Source organism: Ziziphus jujuba, chromosome 8, assembly GCF_031755915.1.
Source record: "Ziziphus jujuba cultivar Dongzao chromosome 8, ASM3175591v1".
Taxonomy (NCBI): Eukaryota; Viridiplantae; Streptophyta; class Magnoliopsida; order Rosales; family Rhamnaceae; genus Ziziphus; species Ziziphus jujuba.
Window position 1 is genome coordinate 11,102,187 of NC_083386.1, and position 20,354 is coordinate 11,122,540.

Genomic DNA, 20,354 nt, shown 5'->3' on the forward strand with positions numbered 1-20,354 from the left:
TTTAAGGACCTAATATAAGCTATCCACATACGTGAGAGGAAATGTTTGAATGATAGAATTGGTAATGTCCATAAAAAAGCTTTGGCCTTCGGATAAATTTTGACTACATTTGTCTATTTTGTGGAATATATATATACATTATTTTTAAAAAAATGTGGAAAGAAAATGAAATTAAAAGAAATGTATAATTGGTAATTTTTAGAAGTTGTATATTTAGTTTTCAAATTTAAAATGTTTAAATTTCGACCTTAAGTTTTAATTTGTTGAATTTTGATTAAATTGCTTTTTTTATTTATTATTTATTTTTTTCACTAAGGATGGTTAATAGTTTTGTCAGATTTAATCAAATATTAAAAATATAATTTATTACAATTTATACAATTTAGTTTTGATTTATTACAGTTGATGTTCTCTATTTTCTTTAAAATTGTCTTTCAATTAGATCTTCAACCCCATTTGTTAAAAATATAATTTGATCAAAATGAAAATAAAATAAAAGTTTAAAATGCATTTTAGTATCTTATACTTTGGCATGATCGTAAATTAAACTTTTAAGTTTAAAATGTTCTACATAAGTCCTTCAATTTATAATTTGTTTTGCAATAAGCATTCAATTTATAAATTAACTAGTAAAAAGTTTAAAAATTAATAAAATTGATTATTTTTAATTTACAAATAATATGAGGGAAAATATTGATAATTGATGAATAAAAAGACTAATCAATTATTAAATTTTAAACTTTTTATTAGTCAATTTCAAAATTGAGGATTAAATATGAAATAAATTATAAATAAAAAGTTTAATGTAGAATGTCTTAAACTTAATGGTCCAAAAAGAATACTAAAGTGTTATTAACAAGAAATTTAAAAAATATATATATGAAATTTGAATGTCTTACAAGTACAACAATCCAATTTAACTTATATGTAAAAACAAAAATAAAAATAACATGAGACAGTTAATCAACAGTTAAATTACGGAACAATGTTATTTAAGTATCCATAAGATTGTCTAATTATAATCATTTTCCATCCTACTATCTTACATACAAAGTGTTATTTTATAACACATGATATCCATTTTTTTTAAATTCGTGTAATGAATTTCATTTCTTCATATAAAAATATTACTCATTATTTAATTTATACTAAATTTTCAATCACTAATATATTTTCATACTAATTAGTAAACAAAATTGGTATTGCAATATTACTCTTTAGCATATCATTAAAATTTTTATTGATATATACTGAATTTTTTTTATTTACTTATTAAAAGTTCACTTGTTTATATTTAATTTATTTAATTTCATTTGTTATTTGGTAGATAGATTAGCAAACAGATTAATTAAATGACATCTATTTGGAAAAATTATATCAATGATATTATAACAATATTTAAGTCTCAAAAAAATAAAACAAGTAACATTTATTTGATCCGAATACTTAATCAATGGAAGATGATATAAATTTTTAATATAGAATTCTAAAAAAGTACAAATAAAAAATAATTTATTTTATTTCTTCAAAAAAAAAAAATATTTTATAAAATTTTACAATATCTAAATAGCGTAAGGGACAAGAAATTTGGTCGACTTGCAATTCTGGAGGCCGTAATTTGTCCGATTGTTTGTCACCGACAAGTAAACGGGAAAGGGCACAAACAAAATCTCATCCCCAAACGAGATAACCAATCAATCTGTACACGTGTATTCATCTGACACCCTCCACATAAACTCCGTTCACTCTTCCTCCGTGACCGTGACATTGACCAAGCTCCTCTTAAATAAAATTCCCAAAAACATTTGAAAAGAATCAAAACCCAAAATCCAATTCCAAATCCACACTCTCACTCTTTTACACATATTCTCGGAGCAAGTCTGGACCTCACAGAAACAGCACGATCTCTATGTGTTTGATTTGTTGTCTGAGAGAAGAAAAACCAAGAGATCTCAGATCCATAGAAATTTGATTTGAAACTTTTTTTTTGGGCAGAACCTGAAAAGTAAAACCATGAAAGCTTTAACCAATGGAGAATTCTCCAAAGCCCCCAAGGTCATAACCATCGCTGCCTTTGCTTTCATTTCGGTCACATTCTTCTACTTGGGCAAGCACTGGTCCGAGGGCAACCAACAGCTTGTCTTCTTCACCACGCGCCAAACCCATTCCGTCTCAATCTCACCCAATCAAGGAATGTCCTTCAATATCTCATCCATGATTTCGGCCGATGAAACCGAGTCTTTCCCCGTGAAATCGTTCTCTCCGGCACCGGTCACGTCGCGTCATGTGGTATCGCCGACAACTCCTCCTCCTCCTCCGCCGCCTTCGATTAAGACGTTCGGAATCGTGGACGAGAATGGGACAATGTCGGATGAGTTCGAGGTCGGGGAATTCGATCAGGACGAGGTTGTGGAGAATTGGGCGGCTGAGAATGAGACCAAGGTCGGAGAGAATGGAGGTAGCGATTCGGGTAAGATTAGTGTGCAGAAGTTTCAGCTGTGTCCGAGTAGTATGAGCGAGTACATACCTTGTTTGGATAATGTCAAGGCAATCAAGAAGCTCAAATCGACGGACAAAGGCGAGCGGTTCGAACGGCACTTCCGTTTGATGCACGGCACGACAATGGGGTTAATATGAAACTTTTGACGGTATTGCAGTCGTCGACAACCTCTCTCTTTTATATATATATATATATAGAGTGTATGTGTTTAATAAATTAGAAATGATCATCATTTATTTCTATTTCCTTAATTCGTAGAGAAATAATTAATTAATAAACTATAAGTTCGTTTCAATGAATAATTAATGGAGGGACAAATAATAAATGAAGGCTATAATTTAAGAGATTTGACCCATTTATTGTTATATTGCATAGAAATTTATTATTGCACATGCAATTATTAATAGTTTAATCCATAATGAAAGATCAGCAAACATTCACAATGTAACATGAAAGTCTAAAACACAGTATACACATTTTAAATCTTTGTTTCTTTTCAATTAATTGAAAGTAGGTTTTGATTTCTTAGCCCAAAAATTATTAAAAGTAGATTTTGATATTTATATTTTAGATATTTATTAGACTGTTATATTAAATAGAAATTATTATTGCACAAGCACATGTAAATACTTTAATTCCCAATGAGAGATTAGCAAACATTAATAGTGTAACAAAAAAGTCTAACATAGTATGAACATTTTAAACTTTTGTTTTTATTCAAATTAACTGAAAGTAGGTTCTGATTTCTTAGCCCCGAAAAGAAAATAAAAAGTAGGTTTGTGGGTGAATATATGTATATGTTGCTATTGGTACAATAATTTATATATTATCAAAATTGTAAAGCGTTTATATATATATATATATATATATAAGGTAAGTAACAAAAATAAATATGTATATATATACATATATATTTTTGGATAGAAAGTAACAAAAATCAATTTTATATCATATCTAACAATCCAAATGATAATAATCTAATATAATATAAAATATATGATGATCCATCTTCTAGTCGTTTATCTTTGAAATAAAAAATAAAATAAAATAAAATAATTCAATGATATCCTTGAGGTCCTATCATTTTAAATTCAAGCTTTGGCAACTTAATCCAAAAACAAAAATAACACATTTAAGGACCTAATATAAGCTATCCACATACGTGAGAGGAAATGTTTGAATGATAGAATTGGTAATGTCCATAAATAAATTTTGACTACATTTGTCTATTTTGTGGAATATATATATATATACATTATTTTTAAAAAAAATGTGGAAAGAAAATGAAATTAAAAGAAATGTGTAATTGGTAAATTTTAGAAGTTGTATATTTAGTTTTCAAATTTAAAATGTTTAAATTTCGACCTTAAGTTTTAATTTGTTGAATTTTGATTAAATTGATTTTTTTTTTTTAACTAAGGATGGTTAATAGTTTTGTCAGATTTAATCAAATATTAAAAATATAATTTATTACAATTTACACAATTTAGTTTTAATTTATTACAGATGATGTTCTCTATTTTCTTTAAAATTGCCTTTCAATTAGATCTTCAACCCCATTTGTTAAAAATATAATTTGATCAAAATAAAAATAAAATAAAATAAAAGTTTAAAATGCATTTTAGTATCTTATACTTTGGCATGATCGTAAATTAAACTTTCAAGTTTAAAATGTTCTACATAAGTCCTTCAATTTATAATTTGTTTTGCAATAAGCATTCAATTTATAAATTGACTAGTAAAAAGTTTAAAAATTAATAAAATTGATTATTTTTAATTTACAAATAATATGAGGGAAAATATTGATAATTGATGAATAAAAAAGCTAATCAGTTATTAAATTTTAAATTTTTTCTTAGTCAATTTCAAAATTGAGGATTAAATAAGAAACAAATTATAAATAAAAAGTTTAATGTAGAATGTCTTAAACTTAATGGTCCAAAAAGAATACTAAAGTGTTATTAACAAGAAATTAAAAAATATATATATGAAATTTGAGAGTCTTACAAGTACAACAATCCAATTTAACTTATATGTAAAAACAAAAATAAAAATAACATGAGACAGTTAAGCAACAGTTAAATTACGGAACAATGTTATTTAAATATCCATAAGATTGTCTAATTATAATCATTTTCCATCCTAGTATCTTACATACAAAGTGTTATTTTACAACACATGATATCCAATTTTTTAAATTTGTGTAGTGAATTTCATTTCTTCATATAAAAATATTACTTATTATTTAATTTATACTAAATTTTCAATCACTAATATATTTTCATACTAATTAGTAAACAAATTTGGTATTGCAATATTACTCTTTAGCATATCATTAAAATTTTTATTGATATATACTGAATTTTTTTTTATTTACTTATTAAAAGTTCACTTGTTTATATTTAATTTATTTAATTTCATTTGTTATTTGGTAGATAGATTAGCAAACAGATTAATTAAATGACATCTATTTGGAAAAATTATATCAATGATATTATAATAATATTCAAGTCTCTAAAAAATAAAACAAGTAACATTTATTTGATCCGAATACTTAATCAATGGAAGATGATATAAATTTTTAGTATAGAATTCTAAAAAAGTACAAATAAAAAATAATTTATTTTATTTCTTCAAAAAAAAAAAAATTTATTCTATAAAATTTTAAAATATCTAAATAGCGTAAGGGACAAGAAATTTGGTCGACTTGCAATTCTGGAGGCCGTAATTTGTCAGATTGTTTGTCACCGACAAGTAAACGGGAAAGGGCACAAACAAAATCTCATCCCCAAAGGAGATAACCAATCAATCTGTACACGTGTATTCATCTGACACCCTCCACATAAACTCCGTCCACTCTTCCTCCGTGACCGTGACATTGACCAAGCTCCTCTTAAATAAAATTCCCAAAAACATTTGAAAAGAATCAAAACCCAAAATCCAATTCCAAATCCACACTCTCACTCTTTTACACATATTCTCGGAGCAAGTCTGGACCTCACAGAAACAGCACGATCTCTATGTGTTTGATTTGTTGTCTGAGAGAAGAAAAACCAAGAGATCTCAGATCCATAGAAATTTGATTTGAAACTTTTTTTTTGGGCAGAACCTGAAAAGTAAAACCATGAAAGCTTTAACCAATGGAGAATTCTCCAAAGCCCCCAAGGTCATAACCATCGCTGCCTTTGCTTTCATTTCGGTCACATTCTTCTACTTGGGCAAGCACTGGTCCGAGGGCAACCAACAGCTTGTCTTCTTCACCACGCGCCAAACCCATTCCGTCTCAATCTCACCCAATCAAGGAATGTCCTTCAATATCTCATCCATGATTTCGGCCGATGAAACCGAGTCTTTCCCCGTGAAATCGTTCTCTCCGGCACCGGTCACGTCGCGTCATGTGGTATCGCCGACAACTCCTCCTCCTCCTCCGCCGCCTTCGATTAAGACGTTCGGAATCGTGGACGAGAATGGGACAATGTCGGATGAGTTCGAGGTCGGGGAATTCGATCAGGACGAGGTTGTGGAGAATTGGGCGGCTGAGAATGAGACCAAGGTCGGAGAGAATGGAGGTAGCGATTCGGGTAAGATTAGTGTGCAGAAGTTTCAGCTGTGTCCGAGTAGTATGAGCGAGTACATACCTTGTTTGGATAATGTCAAGGCAATCAAGAAGCTCAAATCGACGGACAAAGGCGAGCGGTTCGAACGGCACTGTCCCGAACCGGGTCGGGGTTTGAATTGCTTGGTTCCGGCACCCAGGAATTACAGAAGCCCAATCGCATGGCCGAGAAGCCGCGACGAGGTATTTGCTTACTCTTTTTTATAGCTGTTACTAGATTACTACTGCTCTCTGACTTTACCGGGAAAATTGAAAGAAAATTTATTACAATTATTGTAGATGGGCTTGTTAGTTTTTGGTTTCTAATTTTGTTGCTCCATTTTTGCTTTTGATCCGTAAAATTCAGATCTCTGTGAACATGCAAAGTATTGTTTCGGTTTATTATGATTGTGTTCTTTTCCTTTAAAATATTAGTATGAAGAATTTGGTAGAATCCTGTTTCATTATTAGCTTGATTTTATTTTTTGAGCTTCTTTGTTTGTGCTCTTCATGAAATCATATTATACCCATTTGCAGGTTTGGTTCAGCAATGTACCACATAATCGTCTAGTTGAAGATAAAGGAGGTCAAAACTGGATTTCTCGAAACAAGAATAAGTTTAAGTTTCCAGGAGGTGGTACGCAGTTTATACACGGGGCAGATGAATACTTGGATCACATTTCAAAGGTTATTATAATTTTAAAATTGACATGTTTAGGAAAAATGGAAGAAAAAAATTTTAGTTTGTATATTTTCTCTCCCCAATTGTCAATTCGTAATCTGCAGTGCAGATGATTCCTGATATTGCATTTGGTCAAAACACCCGAGTTGTTTTGGATGTTGGATGTGGTGTAGCGAGTTTTGGTGCTTATCTGCTATCGAGGAACGTCATCACTATGTCAATAGCTCCCAAAGATGTTCATGAGAACCAGATTCAGTTTGCTCTTGAGCGTGGTGTGCCAGCAATGGTGGCAGCATTTGCAACTCACCGGTTGTTGTATCCCAGCCAAGCTTTTGACTTGATACATTGTTCACGCTGTAGGATCAATTGGACGCGAGATGGTATGTAATATCTGTTACTCCTGCATTTCAAGCAAATTATCCATGATACATAAAGCACAGCAAAATGCAAAAACATTAGAATAACTGCTCAAGTACGAGATTTTGCATTTAAATCGTGCCCCTTTATGTAGAGTGTAAGACTGCTGCTGGCATTGCTATTATAGCTCCATGCTTCTGCAATTTTTCCCCTTCGTTTATTAGTTTCACTAACTGGAACTATAACAACCTCAAAATTTTCGGCTCCTCTTCTTGGACAATTTTTTAGAATAAGAATCTTAAATTTTTTAGCCTGGGTTTTCTCTGAATATACTTCTATATTTTTATCCTTTTTAATGTGTAAAAATTACTAAATTCTTTTCTGTTTATCCACTGTCAATTACTTTATGTTGAAGGTGGCATATTGCTGCTTGAGGTTAATAGAATGCTCCGGTCAGGAGGATACTTTGTTTGGGCTGCTCAGCCAGTTTATAAGCATGAAGAAGCCCTTGAAGAACAGTGGCAAGGTACATTTAGAAACTTTCCAAATTAAATACCCTCTTTGTTTTTTATTTTCTTTTATTTATTGTAATTCCTTTATTAATTTGTATTTATTTATGGATTGCTAGTTAGGCTTCCACAAGTGATGCATATACTCTATTTATGTCTTCTTTTTAAGTTGATTTACTCACAAATAAGTCTCTGTCTGTCTTGTCTGTCTGTCTGTATTTATGTCTTCTTTTTAATCTTTTTATGTTACTTTATGTCTAGCTTTCTTTTAAGCATATGTAGGTGTATTTCTTTTAGACTTAAAAAGGAGAAAGTATAAAAGAGAAATGTGAGGAAGGGCATGAAATTGTGTTGTAACTTTAGTTGCTGCCACCACTAGTTTCACATCCACATGCTCCCTTTTCAGATGAGCTGACTGGGGTGTAGATTTAAATTATTAATAATCTTGTTTCTGAACTGAGCAAGAAATCACCTCACTCTCCCTCTCTCTTCTCTCTCTCTCTCTCTCTCTCTCTATATATATATATATATATCTATTATATATTTGTATTAATATCTTTTAATTTCTCTATTTCTTTGGTGACGTGTTGCCAGAAATGCTTAACCTCACTACTCGTCTTTGCTGGGAGTTTGTTAAAAAGGATGGATATATCGCAATATGGCGGAAGCCTTTAAGCAATAGCTGCTATCTAAACCGTGAAGAGGGAACTAAACCTCCATTGTGTGATCCAGATGATAACCCAGACAATGTCTGGTATATACTTTATTCTGTCTTACTCTTTTATGGTTGATACTATAATGTCTAAAAAGAAATTATTAGCTCAAATATTGATGCTTGCCTGAAGATATGGAACTTTGACACAGACACACACACACACAGAGACAAAAAAAAATAAGTCACTCTCCACCTTTTCTCAAAAAAATAAACAAAAAAGGTTAAGTACATTTTTATAAGTGAGACATGTTTTTAATTATTTTAGTTTATTCGTTTCATGAAATTAAGCATGGAGCTTTATGCATGAAAGTTGAAATAAAATAACCAAGGGTTTGAAATGTGGAAAGAAAGTTTTCATCATAGACCAGTTTTTCCACTCATCTTTTCAGTTGTAATTTAATGATGGCATCACATAATTCGACAGTTTTGCATGCATACTAAATATGTAGAGAATTCTCTTTGATATTTTTCTGAACATTCTTATAAAGATATGTGAAAGTTAGTTGAAGCGGTTTGGTCATATGCACATTGTAAGGATAGAGATATAAATGCGCTGATAAGAAGAATTGATTAGAGAATTGAAGGGGGAAGTGATTGATTGGGAAGGATGTGCTTGATTGGGAAGGATAGGTCCTAAGAGATTTGGATCAAGATATAGCTTATAGGACAGTATGGTGAAACAGTGATCATCTACTGTTCCCAATTAATTTTCAGATGAGGATTGTGTAGTTGATCCCAAACATTTAGGATTAAGGTTGATTTAAGTTGTTACTTATGAATCTTTTCTGACTATATAAGCTTTTAGACAATGATAATTGATCAGGATTCATTTGCAAGAGCTTTACAGTTTTTTGGTATCATGTAGTTATTATTGTTGGCATGACATTCCAAATAATGTATCATGTAGGTATGTTGATCTGAAGGCATGCATCTCACCGCTTCCTGAAAATGGTTATGGAGCAAATGTCTCAAAATGGCCGGCACGACTGCAAACTCCTCCTAATAGACTCCAGTCCATACAAATTGATGCATATATATCTAGAAATGAGCTTTTCAAGGCAGAATCAAAATACTGGAACGATAATGTAGAAGGCTTTGTTCGTGCTTTACATTGGAAGAAGTTAAGATTAAGAAATGTAATGGACATGAAAGCTGGCTTTGGAGGGTATTATATTCTTCTTAAGTTCTAGGATTCTGTATCTCTCCTGTTTTTTGTTTTCTTAAAGAAAGATTTGAATGTTTATTATTGCTAAATTGGCAGATTTGCAACAGCATTGATTGAACAGAATTTAAATTCTTGGGTTATGAATGTGGTTCCTGTTAGTGGGCCTAACACCTTGCCTGTTATATATGACCGTGGGCTTATCGGAGTTATGCACGACTGGTATGTTTCACAACTTTTTCTAACTGCTAAATATATTGATTCGCAGTTCTTTATGGGCACTTATTTATTTTATTCTGATTGCTTAATGTTGTCATTTATTCTATATATCTCAACACCTATTTCATCTTACCAGCATGTTGCATTACTTTCTAAAATTGTTTTTGATAGATTTTATGTTATTCACCATCTATGAAAGTAATTCATGCTGATTACCAATAATTTTTTGTTTTTTTGGCTGGATTTGACTGTTTCTTTTGCAACAAGGTTTCGTGTTTGATATAAATGATTTGCAAACATGTATCAGGTGTGAGCCATTTGATACATACCCCAGAACCTATGATTTATTGCATGCAGCTGGTCTCTTCTCTATTGAGAAAAAAAGGTATTCTCCTCTCCTCTCAGTAGAGAAATATGATCTGTTTTGCATTTATCTTTTAACTTTTGTTCCATAAGCTGGTGTGTTATGGACATTCAGAGTTATTGAACCTAAGTTATTATTCTAACTTTAGTGGTTAAAAAGAAATTTTGACTAATTAGAAAATTTTAACTAAATTGAACATAAAATCAAATGGATCCATGGGTATGTGTTTAACATACCTTTGGGGATGTGTTTTACATGGTTTTTTTTTTTTTTTTTTTTTTTGGGGGGGGGGTAAATTGTGTTTTACATGGTTTGATGTTTTTATATAATCGCGAAATTTTGTTAAGATGTGAAACTTCTAAGTTATTTTCCTATTTCTGATAATGTTTCATATTTATTCTATTCTTTGTATCAGATGCAATATCTCTTCAATCATGCTTGAGATGGATCGGATACTGAGACCTGGTGGACGTGTTTACATCCGTGACTCTCTTTCAATCATGGATGATCTTGTTACCATAGCAAATGCAATGGGATGGCATGTAACGATACGAGACACAAGTGAGGGTCCTCATGCAAGTTATAGACTCTTTACTGCTGAAAAACGTCTACTGCGCGCTTAAAGCATATTGGGATTTAAGAGCAGATTGTATTTCAGAGAATCCCATTCATGGCAAAGAGAAGATTTGTAAGACAGATTAATGTCCTAACACCGTTGTTGAAGTGATTGTAGAAGATAGTTGGTGAACATGTTTAGAAGAAAATGAGAGTGGGAGAGAAGGAGAGAGGAAATTGTTTTATTTGTGTATTTAATTGAGGTGTGGATATTCGGGTCTTTGTCACAGTGAGTTTCAGAGAAGCCTTGTAAACTAAATCATCATAGTAAGTTACGTGGTTGTTTAGCTAGTAGCCTACTGCTCCAATTGATAAAGAGTAGGTGAGAGTGAATTCCAATTTTTATTTAATGTGAACTTGTAAATATTGCACGCTACTATTCCTCATACTCTTCAATTAATTCTTACTCAATTTTGCTTTCATTTTATGCAATAAGTAGACATTGAGATGTTGAGTGACTACTTTTTGACTGCCTCATTTTTTTAATTTTTGGTTTCTTTATCATCTAGTGGGGGAATTTCAAATTCAGATCAATGCGTGAGAAAAAAAGCAATAATAGAGAAGAAAAGGCCAAAATCTTCAAGATTGTTTTTGAAGGAAGAAACTTGTTTTCCCTTGAACAATACTGACCTTGTCAAAGCATTCTAACTAGATAAAGTTAAAACATTCTAACTTTATAAAGTTGGGATGTGAAGTAGATTGGAATTTGCATAAAAAAAATAAATAAATCATCAATTGTAATGTAATCACATCTATTGGTCTATTATTCATCCCAGAAAATAGAAATAAATGTATATTGGTCTATTCCTTTGAGTGCGTCTATTTTTGAACGCCCAATTGGATTTTAAAGTTGAGTTGACTCATCAACTCTTTAACTTTTGTTGACTTCCAAGGCTTTTTTTATTTTATTTGTTTTATATGTGTATATATATATATATATATATTATTATTAGTTTGTATTTTTTTTTTCTCTGGCCAATTCTCAAAATGCAAGGTCGTATAATTGTAATTCTTTAATTGCTTAAATATGTTTTATTTTATATATTTCTCAATAAAAAAAATACTTAATGGTGTAAAACTACCAAATCATCTACACATGTTTAACTAGGTTAAAAGACAGTTTGAGATGAAATTTGAAGATCAATGGAAAAAATAATTACATATGTGGCGGTCAATTGTGAAGTGAAAATTATTTTCATTATCAAGTTTCAATTTCATTTTTTTCCTTGATTAATTATTAAATTGCATTAAATATCTAATCTAAAATTTTAATTATAAAAGTAATAAACAATTATTGATACTAAAAAACAAGTTTCATTCTATATTTTTTAAAATAAACATTATGGAAAACCTATAATGCCAAATTATTTTTATAACAAATTAATTATGTTATTTAGTATAATTAAAAAAAAAACTAATTTACAGTGAATTTAATTTTGTTAATTAAATTATTATATTTTAAGGAGATTTGAATTTATAGATAAACTCTTTATTAATGTTATTTATTTTCCAAGGTAAGTATAAATATAATAACAACAAACCGAGGAATAGTGACAGTACCAATAGACGTAATAAGGAAGAAGGTCTAATTCTTGAATTCTTGCGCGCAGCATTTTTATCCAACCGGCTGCTTTGTGTGAGAAAGTGTGTTTGGTTTGGGTGAAAAAAAAAAAAAAAAAAAAAAAAAAGGGAAAAGATTCGAGCTCGAAAAGCAATAACGCGTCAGACCCTGTACTAGTTTCGTCGCTCACTGTCTGTCTCTGATTCTTCGCGTCTTCGTACCGATTATAATGAACCCTCACAAAAAAAGGTAGATATAAAGCAAACCCTTCGCATTAAGCAAACCCCACTTGTTACTTTTTCTCACTCTAAATTGCAATATATACATTAAGAAAGTCTTTTGCTTCTTTTGCCTCCGATAAAAAAGCAATGCTCTTAAACATTCATCAAAAACCTAGAAATCATGGTAAAGAAAACTACCCAAGATCGATTTAACCCCTCTTAGTTTGTTATAAATGTGTAGCTGTATTATTGATCTTTCATATATATGTATATATATATATATATATGAGTTTAGTGTAAACTTTTGGTGTTCTTGGATGGTTTTCTTGGGAATTCTCTTTGTATTGCTTGATGGGTTTTGATTGTTAAATGCAGATGGTAATGTAAATTTGTTGGAAATTATACAAAACAATTTCCAGGGGAAAATGTAGGAGAGGTTAGTATGTTTCTCACTGTTAATTTTGTTTGTTTGTTTATTTTTTTGAATGTTAATATCTTAGGAAAATAAGGGGATAAGCCGTTGTTGGGTCAATGTTAGATATTCCGATGGCAGTTGAGAGAGGTCTGATTCTGAGTTTTACACCTTATTATGGTCTCATTTCCGCGGCCTTGACTTGTGTGGACCATGACACTTAATGATGTTCATGAAATGGTTACTTATGTGATGAAAGATTCATTCGTGTACTTAAAACATATTATTGCTGTTGTTACTATTATATCCAACACAAGCTGAAGTTAGATTGGAAGACATTAGGTTCATTAAGTCGTTTAACTCCTTGAAGTTTCTATGTGAATATTGATTTGCTCATATAGCTTTTATTTTAGTTGGCTTTATGAATGTCTTTTCCATATGTCTGATGGAAAACTTTATTGTAGTGCACACTCGATGTATGGATCTACTATTCCTAACTCTGAGAGCAAATCTCAAATATCAATCGGTGGTTGGTAGACCAAGGGCTTTGAGGTTCGATTTGATGATATGTTATCGTATGCTTTTGATGGTGCATTATTCCTGACAGAAAAAAGGTATTGAAAAATTCTTGGTAGGATGCAAGTGCTTTTTCTTTGTTACAATTTATCTTTAACATTGCTCAAGCCCATTGTTGTATTTAGATTTTGACATATTTAGAGAACTTCTTATGTTTTACAGTCCTAAAAGATGAGTGCCTATAGCACATTGGAGCATACTCTCAGGGAAATACTGGTTACGGTTAATCCCTTACATGATGATTGGGCGACACGATTTCGAATCATTAATGAATTACGAGGAGTTGTTGGATCTCTGGAAGTTTTAAGAGGTGATTGATGTTGCATTTTGATGATTCTGATGGTTTAAAGAAGCTATTTGTTGATTAAAAAAAAAAAAAAAAAAACTCAGTTAGAGTATTTTCATGATTTGGTTATCAGTTTGTGAGTTAAAAAAGAAAAAAAAAAAAGGGAAGTGGATTTTTACTTGCACTGTGGGAATGGAATGTTTCAGTTCTGTATTCCTGCACTATTTTAGGCATAGTTACATCAACTGGATAATATGGTATTTTGGGTGGTGAGAACTGAGAAGTAATTTCATCTAAAACAATTTAAAACTCTTCTTTTTTCCTACTGTAATATCAGAAACATCTTACAATTTAGAAAAAGTTATCCCAATTTTGTTGACTGGTATAGGGATTTAACTTTTTATGTGTTACTACCAGAAAGTTTTGTTGTTCAGTTTATTCTTTTATGATGGCTTTGGTTTTCTTTAATTTGATAAGGTACTTCAGCTTCGAATACACAGTGCTGACATTTGCACATTCCTTTGGGTTTCTGCTTGTTTAAATCTTTGAAGAGGAAGACATGATATAGGGATAGGAATGAGAGTATCCTTTAGCAAACCAATGTGCAATATTTTTCTGAACAAAATTTTAAATGGAAAAAATCATACCGTCAGGAATTATTTGTTTTCATGGGTGAAATAATTAGATGATAACTATTCTTCATTTTCATGAACCTAGCAGCTCCTTGTTCTGCTTTCTTCTCAAACTTTTATTAAGGCTAAAATTATATTGTTAGAGTGTCCTTTGCGCACAAACTTCTCTCTCTCTCTCTCTCTCTCTCTCTCTCTCTCTCTCTCTCTCTCTGTGACTGTCTCTGCCTTTTGAGCTTCATAGTTAAGTTTATCTTAAGTTGATTAAGTTTAAAGATCCACAGTTCTCTTTTAGTGAGGGTAAGAAATACAGATATGGTTTTTATTTAATGTTTTACCTGATTTGAAAATTCTGGAAACAACGATTGGAAAGAACATTCTCCAATAGCTTTCCTTCTCTATGTTCTTCTAGATGAGGAGATATTTATTTGACCTTTATTTTCTTAATTCTTAATTTATTTAACCTTTAGCTTTGTTTTGTCTTTTGTTTTTTGTTTTTTTGTTTTTTTATTTCTTGAAATTATTTTCTGAATTTGATTCTCTTTTTAATTTGCTATGACATTATCTGTTTTCTTTACTTAAGCAAAATTATTTCCCTTGGTTACAAAGTTAAGTAACTAGCAATTTGGATTCATGACATAATTCTTATAAACAGGTGCAACTGTGGAGCCATTTGGTTCATTTGTGTCTAATCTCTATTCACGGTGGGGGGACCTGGATATTTCAATTGACTTATCCAATGGTTCATTTATTTCATCTTCTGGAAAAAAGCACAAACAGAATTTGTTACGACAACTGCTCAAAGCCATGAGACAGAAAGGTCTTTAGATTTCTACTTTTTTTTTTTTGGGTTGTAATTTCATACTTTGGATCTCTACCTCTCCATGATATCTAGTTAATTAGTAATTGCATGTTATCATCTTAATACATGTTATGGCAATGGCCAGAGCCGTGGAAGTACTTCTGGTTCTGGCACTGGCATGAAGTATGGTTTGTTTGTTGTTCATCAACTAACCATGTATGGAGTGCCTAACAAGGAGATTCATTTGTTATACTTCACTTCCATTTCTATCATTTTCTCTTTCTAGAATCTGTTACTAATGTGTAGGTTGGTTGAGAGCAAGTTTCAGTCTGTTAATACTCTTTCATTATGTAAATCCTGAACACATTAATGCTTTACGTGTTTTAACTAGGAGGCCATGTAGAAATGTCTTACTGACTATGTTGCCAGTTTATGTTCAACTTATATAATTATTTTATTCCTTTATTTTTCGGTCGCCTTTTGGAAGGGAAGGTTGTTGTTTGGTTGGTTTGATCGCTCTTAATCACAACCTCTCTTATTTTTAGTACAATGTTGACTTGCAGGTGGATGGCACAGCTTGCAATTTATCCCCAGTGCAAGAGTGCCTATTTTGAAAGTTGAAAGCAATCTGCAGAACATATCTTGTGATATTTCAATTGACAATCTGCAAGGTCAAATGAAGTCCAAGTTCTTGTTTTGGATCAATGAGCTAGATGGACGCTTCCGTGATATGGTTTTGCTGGTACATTCTTATTGCAAACTAGAAGTTGCTGTTGTGTGGGAAGAAGTGTTCTATATGATGTATTCTTCTAGTTTGTGTAGGTAAAGGAATGGGCCAAGGCACATAATATCAATAATCCAAAAGCTGGGACTTTCAATTCATACTCTCTCAGTTTGCTTGTGGTGTTCCATTTTCAGGTGACTTTTTAACTTTATATCTTAGGGAAAATAGCACTTCCTTGATGTTTGACCAAAATACTCTTGGCCCTTAAGGTTGAAAAATCATCACATAGCACCCTTAAGAGTTAACCAGGGTTTGAAAAGTTGCTTTTTTTACTAATTTAACTTATAAAAAGTCTATTATATCCTTTTGTATCAAAATAGATATTGAATTTTTATTATTGTTAATTTTTTACAATGTATTTATATAATAAATGTATATTACAGAAATGACATTTACTAGCCTTTCTATTTTAAACCATTAAGATCTTAAGTAATATATATTGTTGTATAAGATATACAAATATAATTTAATATTTATTTCAACACATATGTGTAAAATAGACTGTTTCTAAGTCAATTTAATTAAAAATATTTTCTTTTCTAACTGTGGTTAATTTTAGGATGCTAAGTGATGATTTTTCAAACTCTGGAGGTCTAAATGTATTTATATCAAACCTCAAAGAGGTTGATATTTTCCTTAATATCTTAATGTTAACTGGGGAATATTTAGAAGAATTTTTCATTCCTATTTCAGCTGCACGGAATGCATTTAAAAGATGGTTGATTCAAACCTGCTCTTCTGAAAGTAGAATAAAAAACTCTTTTTAACTTTCTAGGCTTTTTAATTTATTTGTTTACAACTTGTTAATTTCATCCGTTTCACCGTCTAAATGTTTTCTCATGTTCTTTTTAATCATCTCCTCTATTTTTTTGGTTTTATTTCTCCATAAGAGTTGGTTGATCCTCTTTTGTTGCTTGAATTTTATAAAATGTTCAGTTAGTTTATGCGCCAATGTGTATGGTTGGAATTTTGTATTTATTTATTTTTTCTTTTGGGGGGTTAACTACACTTTGCACCCCTAAACAATGCAGTATTTTTCACTTTGCATCCCAACCTTTAAATACTCTCAAGTTGCACCATAAACTATCATTTTCCTCTCACTTTGTATAATTGTTAATGCAATCCACAATTTGGATGGAAAAAGTCACATATGCAAGCGAAGTGACATGCCTCCTAATGAAGGATATTTTGGGAAAAAAATAATTTAGAGACAAAAGAAGAGAGTAAAATTGTTCAATTATTAAAACTCAAGAAACTTATTGCTCTACTTTAATAAAAACATGCCACCATTTATTTATACTTTTTAATAAATCTTTCAATTTTGTCCATTTTAAGTTGCTTTTGTATGAAATGCCCTTCATTGCAAAGCATGTGACTTGCACATGCAGCATTTTCTATCAAAATTTTGGATGATGTTGACAATTGTGCCAAAGTGACAATAAAATGAGAGTTTTTGAAGGTTGTGGTGCAAAGTGAAAAACACTGCATGGTTTGGGGGTGCAAAGTGTAATTACCATTTTTTTTTTTTTTTCTTTCCTCTCTCTCTCATTCCAGACGTGTGTACCTGCTATTTTTCCACCTCTTCAAGATATATATCCGGGTAATATTGCTGATGATCTTACAGGTACTTTTCCTCTACAACCTTAAAACATAAAACATCACTGAAGCTATGTGCTTGTCAGATTAGTATACTCTCAGACCGCGAGGATGAATTTTAATTTGGTGAGAAGCTTTTGGCCATTGTTGTCATATTAGTTAGTCATTTACAAAAAAAAAAAATCACTTTTATTGGTTGAGTTAAACATTTTTTAGTACAATGTAAAGCTAGTAAAATGTGTTAGGAGTTATTCACGTGTAACTGACGAGAAGTGCAACTGGTTTAGAGGTCTTCATATTGGGCTTAGTTATTCATGTTCTGTATTAAGCATACAAATCAGATTTAAGTAATCACTGGATCTCTCTTTAATTCGTTAATCTGTGACACTTTTATGTAGTGTAATATATGAACCATGCTTTGGTTTATTTTTGGTTCCTATTTTGCTGTAGATGTCTAAAATATCCTGAAGTATTGACAATATGTAAATTCAGGTTTGAGGGCTGATGCAGAGAAATATATTGCGGAAACATGTGCTGCAAATATAACCAGGTTCAGATTAGACAAAATGAGAGCAGTTAACCGAAGTTCTTTGTCTGAGCTTTTCATTTCTTTCCTTGGAAAGGTAACCATTTGTACAGGGACTTGCTACTTTTGCCACTTTCGCCACTATCTTGGTTTATAGTGTTGTGTGGATTTGAGCAAACAATGATGCAATCATGAATTTCAGGATTCTTATAATTGTCAAAGTTGACTTATGGTGCCTTTAGCCAAGGCCTTTGTTTTATCTGGTTTGGATCATATTCGCTTTCATGATAATTGTTTTTCACATATTGCAGTTTTCTGACATTAGTTTAAAGGCCTCAAACTTGGGAATTTGCACATACAGGGGACAGTGGGAATACATTGAAAGCAACACGAGATGGTTGCCTAAAACATACGCAATTTTTGTAATTCCCTCTCACTTCATCTTTTTTAACTTTTTGGAAATGCACCCTGTCTCATATGCAACAATGATAAATGCCGCTTCCACTACCGTTTTTATGATTGGCATTGCTGATGGTTAATTAGGTTGAGGATCCTTTTGAGCAGCCACAGAATACTGCAAGGGCTGTTAATTCGAAACAATTGTCAAGGATATCTGAAGCATTTGAATCAACCTATCGTAGGCTTATATCAGTGCATCCAAGTCGGAATTCCCTCCTTGACACATTAGTCCAACCGAAGACATTGCGCTTTATTTCTAGGGCACCTGTTAGGAACCACAGTCACAATGCTGGTTATGATGAATCAACTAATCCACAATGGCAAAGATCAGAGCACTTACAATTGCAGAACCGAAGTAGTAATGGTGTCCGCTACCAAACAACTCGTCCCCAGTTGCCAAGGACTGGATACTTTCATCCACAGAACTCCAGTGACGGTGGCCGCCACCAACCATCTCCACAGACACACACGGTAATGAACTCATCGTCACAAGTTCATCCTCAATTTCAGAATGTGAGGCATGAAGGCCATTATAACAATGCCTCCACAAGGAAACCACCTCTTCAAACACATTACAACCAGGGGCAGCAGCGAAGATGGAGACCAAGATTTGATAAATAATGGTAGGTGTGAATCACAATTCCTACAGCTTTTTGGTGCCTGCTTCACCAGAAAGAGTGAAATAGTAATATAATAAGATGGTTTAATGCCCATTAAGAAACTTAATGCAGTGTCCTGGGCTTCTGGCATTCTAGTAAAGAACATGATTGACTTCCTTTTGCTGCATTAGATCTTTTCCAATACTGAAGACAAAATTGTGTCCAGATGGGTTTTCTATTTTTATTTTTTTTGGCATGGGTAAAGGGAAGTGCATTTTCAATTGAATGTTTCTAGTGGTGGATTGTTGTTCGACTTTCCGAGGTTTTAGTTATGAGATAGAACCAAGTGGAGCATGGCCATATTGTTGAAGAGTGAAGATAGATACATACTAGTTCTTGCTTGCATTTTGTTCCCATTTCTGGATCGAATGCAATAATATGTGTTCGAATTGAAATATATATCTATATATATATATATATATATGTTGTGTATTCTGAAGTGAAAATGAAACGAACCAACAAATTATGCTATCTGCTTAACACTCTTTTTTGGTTCAAGTCGAAACAGAAATCATTAATTTACTGCTATTTGAATTTAGCTATGGTCACTTTTGGATGTATGTTTAAGCACCCTTAAATTTTATATCAAATTACAATATCTTAAAATGGTTAATATCATATACAATTTCGAATCTTTAGGCCAACGAAAGAGAAACTCATTTTCACTTCTCTTTATTAGTGGTCAAGGTGATAAATGGGCCGTTAGCTCTGCAGCTAATAATTTACCAAAAAATCACCACCCAAAACTAAAAACATACAAAGCCGAAAACCCCACATACAAAATCCACTAGAACAACAAAAGGTCAAAGAATACTGCCAAAAAGTTATAAATGAAAAAGGTTAGACATATACCATCTAGAAAAAACCTTTCATAAACTTTGGGAGAGAAAGATTGATAACACTACCTTGGCCATCAGCTAGAATTGCTGCAAATACAACAATTTTAATTTTTATCACACCCAAGTTGCCATAAAGGCAACAATAACTTGGTGGTGATGGGCACCGAGCCCTACTGCTAGGCAGACTAACATGATTATTTGAGCGATCCTTTCTGGTTTTGTTTGAAAAAAAAATCAACATGATTATTTGAGTGATCCTTTCTGGTTTTGTTTAAAAAAACAAAAA

The 20,354-nt window shown here is 31.8% G+C and overlaps 2 protein-coding genes across 6 annotated transcripts; both read left to right on the top strand.

The window, feature by feature from the left end:
• Positions 1-1,741: 1,741 nt before the first annotated feature.
• On the top strand, positions 1,742-11,140 carry LOC107406226 (probable methyltransferase PMT11). Of its 2 annotated transcripts, XM_060819641.1 has the most exons (10): positions 1,742-2,324; positions 5,903-6,299; positions 6,633-6,782; positions 6,887-7,157; positions 7,550-7,660; positions 8,238-8,397; positions 9,266-9,523; positions 9,620-9,742; positions 10,047-10,124; positions 10,519-11,140. In XM_060819641.1, exons 1-10 carry the CDS (start codon positions 2,014-2,016, stop codon positions 10,724-10,726), a joined length of 2,067 nt encoding a protein of 688 aa, XP_060675624.1. In that variant the 5' UTR covers positions 1,742-2,013; the 3' UTR covers positions 10,727-11,140. The 2 variants fall into 2 exon arrangements, with proteins under 2 accessions (XP_060675624.1, XP_048326145.1); XM_048470188.2 differs by lacking the exon at positions 1,742-2,324 and having other exon boundaries at positions 5,279-6,299.
• A 1,179-nt stretch (positions 11,141-12,319) lies between these two features.
• LOC107406225 (protein HESO1) lies at positions 12,320-19,661 on the top strand. Of its 4 annotated transcripts, none has more exons than XM_048470044.2 (11): positions 12,320-12,528; positions 12,876-12,936; positions 13,377-13,526; positions 13,651-13,798; positions 15,059-15,223; positions 15,769-15,947; positions 16,028-16,123; positions 17,544-17,613; positions 18,078-18,208; positions 18,423-18,533; positions 18,655-19,661. In XM_048470044.2, the coding sequence occupies exons 4-11, from the start codon at positions 13,660-13,662 to the stop codon at positions 19,189-19,191; spliced, it is 1,428 nt and encodes a 475-aa protein (XP_048326001.1). In that variant the 5' UTR covers positions 12,320-12,528; positions 12,876-12,936; positions 13,377-13,526; positions 13,651-13,659; the 3' UTR covers positions 19,192-19,661. The 4 variants fall into 4 exon arrangements, with proteins under 4 accessions (XP_048326001.1, XP_048326003.1, XP_048326002.1 ...); XM_048470045.2 differs by lacking the exon at positions 12,320-12,528 and adding an exon at positions 12,552-12,684; XM_048470046.2 differs by lacking the exon at positions 12,876-12,936.
• Positions 19,662-20,354: the final 693 nt, after the last annotated feature.